The 4,296-nt window shown below is 36.0% G+C and overlaps 1 protein-coding gene across 1 annotated transcript in view; it reads right to left on the reverse strand.

Moving 5' to 3' along the window:
* The window catches only part of LOC106528693 (ATPase family AAA domain-containing protein 2), a gene marked incomplete at its 5' end in the record, with an annotated part of 24,743 nt that extends 20,934 nt beyond the window's left edge, over positions 1-3,809 (reverse strand). The window contains 5 exon segments of the mRNA XM_014023926.1: positions 53-178; positions 1,673-1,751; positions 3,072-3,141; positions 3,534-3,627; positions 3,748-3,809. Of these exon segments, the coding sequence (XP_013879380.1) occupies positions 53-178; positions 1,673-1,751; positions 3,072-3,141; positions 3,534-3,627; positions 3,748-3,809 (431 nt within the window).
* Positions 3,810-4,296: the final 487 nt, after the last annotated feature.

Here is a 4,296-nt window from a genome sequence, read left to right on the forward strand (position 1 = left end):
AAAGAAATCAGTCCCATAAGAAGAATTTTTCGTGTGAGAAGGCAGAACTGACCACTGCTGGGGCCCTGGTAGAGCGACGAGGCTCGACTCAGTTTGGCATCGAAGTTCTGGTTCTCGCTGGAGTTGCTGTCTTCATCTGCAGCSGTGCCGTTCCCACTGTCCTCGTCAATTATCCCACCTGGAAATATATATATGTTGTAGCGGAAACGTGAATATCTTCTCAACAAGAGACAGTCTAACTAATGTTCCTGTTAATTCATCTGATACTTCTCCCTTAGGCCTTAGAACAAAGACTAGACTTCCTGTCGCCAGTTAATTTGTTTATCATCTCTTTCAGAATAAGACTGGAATAAACATTGTTTGACATCAAAGGGCCCCTGATGTTAAACAAGAAGAAACATCAAAAGATCAGATTTATCTGTGGGTCAGCAACGCCACCCTGTGGACATTTTATCTATTAACCCTGAAAACAGTTTATTTTTCACCCATGTTTTCCATTTATAACTATAAAAAGCATCTGTGAAGTGTCAAAACAATACCTTGGTACTCTGATTTAATTACTGTAGTAATCATGACACTGTTTAAGTAACTTGATCTGGTTTTGATTAACTATTACTCTGTTCTTCTGTTACATGTCCTGATAGGTCATTTGACCACCGCAGAAAGTCTTAACCAATGAGAAGTTCCGTTGTGAACAGGGAGTGTTTCGTTGTTCTGCCATGTAGAGAGTTCTAAAGAAGTATTTGAGGAGAGAGTAGCTTAGCTCCAGCTTCCCCCATCCCGGGGCGAGGCCATTCTTTTCCAACTTTTTCCTTTTTATAGTTTAACTTAAGGTGCTTTCAGGAAGGAGATTTACATTGATTGAAAACGATAAGGCTGATTTAATTCAAGTCGGACGACCACCAGTGTGCCCGCAAGGAAGCAGCCGCAGCGGTGCGCTGGACCACATCTCCAATGAATGCAGCCCGGCAAACCAGATGACCAGGGAACTTCTGCACAGCTAATTCACAGACTCGGTTGGACTTCACGTGCCAACCCAATTAGCATAGAAGTATCCATTCTGGCGTCTACAAACTTTGCCGGTAGGAAACATCTTGCTTAATTAATCTGATGGTGTGTTCAAAGACTTATATCAGATCAGATTATATCAATGTTCATTCTTCTTCCCCTGAGCTCCCTCTTTGTTAGCTGTAGGCTTAGGAATAGCAAGTTAGTGTCTCACTGAAATATGTGTAGAAAGTCATTCACATGGTAATCATGCCAGATTAATTACGTCACTTCTTGATCAAGTTTACGGAACTGATTATAAAGTGTGTTTTTGTCTGAGTAATGATTTGTAATGCATATATTTCCCTCTGAGCCTCATTTTAAATAATTCACCGATGAATTTCCAAATGTGATTTGTCTCCGTCTGTATTTCCTTGTCTCACGCCGTCATTAAACTGAAAGAATTAAACGCCTTCATATTTAGAGATTGAATATTAAGAGAAAAATTTTTCTGAAGTTTTACTATTAAAACTTTAGTGGTGCCTCGAGGAAAAAGATTATTTGTGTATTTAAATAATTCACAAATTATCCATTTTAGAATTTTAGAGTTTACAACCTCTACAATGTTAAAAATAAATAAATACGTCTTCCTGTTTCTTTACTCCTCTGCTTCTTATTTACAAACCGTTGCCATCCTCGCTGTCGCTGAGCTGTCTCTGCGGTGGGACTGGTGTTCTTCTCTTCTGGGCTTTAAGGTAGATCTTCTGGAAATTCATCAAAGAAAAAAATCTATTTATTAAACTTTTACAGGTTTTAGATTTTTAAAGGTCTAATCTAAGTAGTAAACTTCTATCATAATGATTTTTACAACTCATTGCTCTTTTTTAACATAATTTAAAGCTTATAAATTATCTGAAAATGAATCTCAACACATCGCGAAGAACAGAGAAACAAGTGCAGGAAGTGAGGATGTACAGATTGACACTTCACTGGCTCGTGAACAAATTAATTAAAAAATTTATACTAATCATCTGTGAATGATAACATAAAAAGTGCTACTTATAATAATAATTTTAATCAGTATAAAATAAACTGTCAGCACCAGCTGCTGGTTTAATCTGCTTGTGTTTAACCAGCGAAGATAAATGATTATTTATAGATATGTTGTTAAACTAGCTATCAAAAACCACATAAATAAGGTTTGAAAAGCATATTTGTTCATTTTTAGTTATCAGTTAGCTAAATAAAGTATACTTTTTCAAATTTTTAGTAAAACTGTAAGGATTAGTTTAATATTTGATCAGTCAATCAACAAAATATTCAATTTTTTCTGAAATTGCTCATTCATTATGGTCATATTTTAGCTAATATTACGTAATTTTCAATTTTCAGTTTTTTTCTGATGGCAGGTTTTGTTGTTATTTGTAGTCRAGGAAAACATTTCAAAAAGACATCTTTAATAAACATTTGCTCGTTTGATTATTTTGCCTTTTCTTCTGCTCACATCCAACTCCACGTCTTGTTTTTACATTTATACGCCACAATCTTCTTCTTTTTTTTTTTTTTTTTTTTGCTCAAGATGGGACTCCGTTACAAGAATCACCCTTACATTGAAACATCCAAATTAAAATTTAAACTCAACTTTTAAATCCCCCACTTCAAACTGTGCTGTCAGAGTGCACTCCCCCCCTCTCTTATCAGCTCCCTGTGAGGGTGGTGCGTCTGCTCGCACATGGTGGGGAGGGGGCGACAACTCTATCAGCTGTTAACAGCCGAAAGCCCGAGGAGCTTTAGAACATGTTGATACTTCTGTCGCATGAAGTTTAAATCTATAAACGTAAACATTACATTTGGGCGAAGCGGCAGCTTCAGTAAAATATTAAACATTTAAGAAAATACAGGAAACGGGGCTTCGTCTGTGTGACGTCATTGATTTCCTTCAAATCCACAGAGGTTCGGAGCAGTTTAACTACTTCCTGTGTATTGCATCATCTCCTCTATAATAAAGGAAACTGACCAATATTCTCCTAGGCCTTATTTGCTGATATTATTTTAATAATATACGTCATATTACAGTTACTCACTCCTTCTTTGTTGTTACTAATGAGTCTCTTTTTCTTCATGTTGTCCATCTTATTCAGCGTAGATCTTGTGCTGCACAGAAATAAGTGTTTGGTTAGAAAGATGTTTTGTTTTTTGTGTTTTATGATTCTGGTGTTTAAATCGGTTATTTCTTGTTCTCTCCTGTGTTTTCAGCCCCTCTCTATGCCAGGAGTATCCAATCCTGGTTCTCGAGGGCCACTATCCTGCAGGTTTTACTAGATTCTCTGCTCCATCACATCTGGTTTAGTGAATGAATAACCTCTTCAAGTTCTGCAGAAGCCTGTTAATCACCCACTCATTGAAAAAAGGTGTGTTATTTAATATTACCACAGGACACTGATAAACTCCTTTAAACATGATGCATTAAAATAAGTTGATTTTTAATGATAATTTAAGTCTTTAAAGCCTGAAAACCAGACACATTATTCTTTTAGAGGTCTTACTTGTTATTAAAKCCATCCAACATGTTGGATGCCTGATATCTGCTGGTCACTTTGGTGGGTCTGGTGCTTCTCCTCAGCCCACTCCTCCTGCCACCTGGAACAAATTTGATGTCATTCCCCAACAACCAATTTTTTGGTAAAACGTAAAAAAATAAACTTGCATTGAACAGTATCTGAAAATATTTACAGATTATTTGTTTCTCTTAAARCTCACATGGTTTTAAACATTTTCTGTTTCTGGCTTTACCTGAAGGTTTCTGAATCCTGAAGGACCTCCTGTTAACAAAATAAAACTCTATATGAGAAAACTAAAACACTTTCCGCAGAATCCTTGATGACACACTGACTCAAGCATCAGACTGCTGAGGATTCATATCATCTGGTTTATTCTGTCACTATTCTTTTCCACATTACAGGAGGACAAAGTCCTGTTTGTTCCACAGGATTATTTTATTTTTAAACCAGTTGTTTCTATTATAATCTCAATMATTTCAAAGCTCCTTTGATTGATCCTTGTTTCAGTCTTGGATATAAAGTTTTAAACTGGTTCAAAAAATTACCTTAATATCTTACGGAAATGTATCAATAAGCTAACTAATTGGTACTATATGTACTTTAAATACTTTATATTGTGTTTTTTATTACATTATTTTTTATTTGAGGCTTCAAATTTGAAGTTTTCTACACATAATAGTTGGGCTGTGTATTGGCAAGAATTTGACGATACGATACGTATCATGACAGAGGGCTCACGATACGATAT

This window comes from Austrofundulus limnaeus, unplaced genomic scaffold (genome assembly GCF_001266775.1).
Source record: "Austrofundulus limnaeus strain Quisiro unplaced genomic scaffold, Austrofundulus_limnaeus-1.0 Scaffold397, whole genome shotgun sequence".
NCBI lineage: Eukaryota > Metazoa > Chordata > Actinopteri > Cyprinodontiformes > Rivulidae > Austrofundulus > Austrofundulus limnaeus.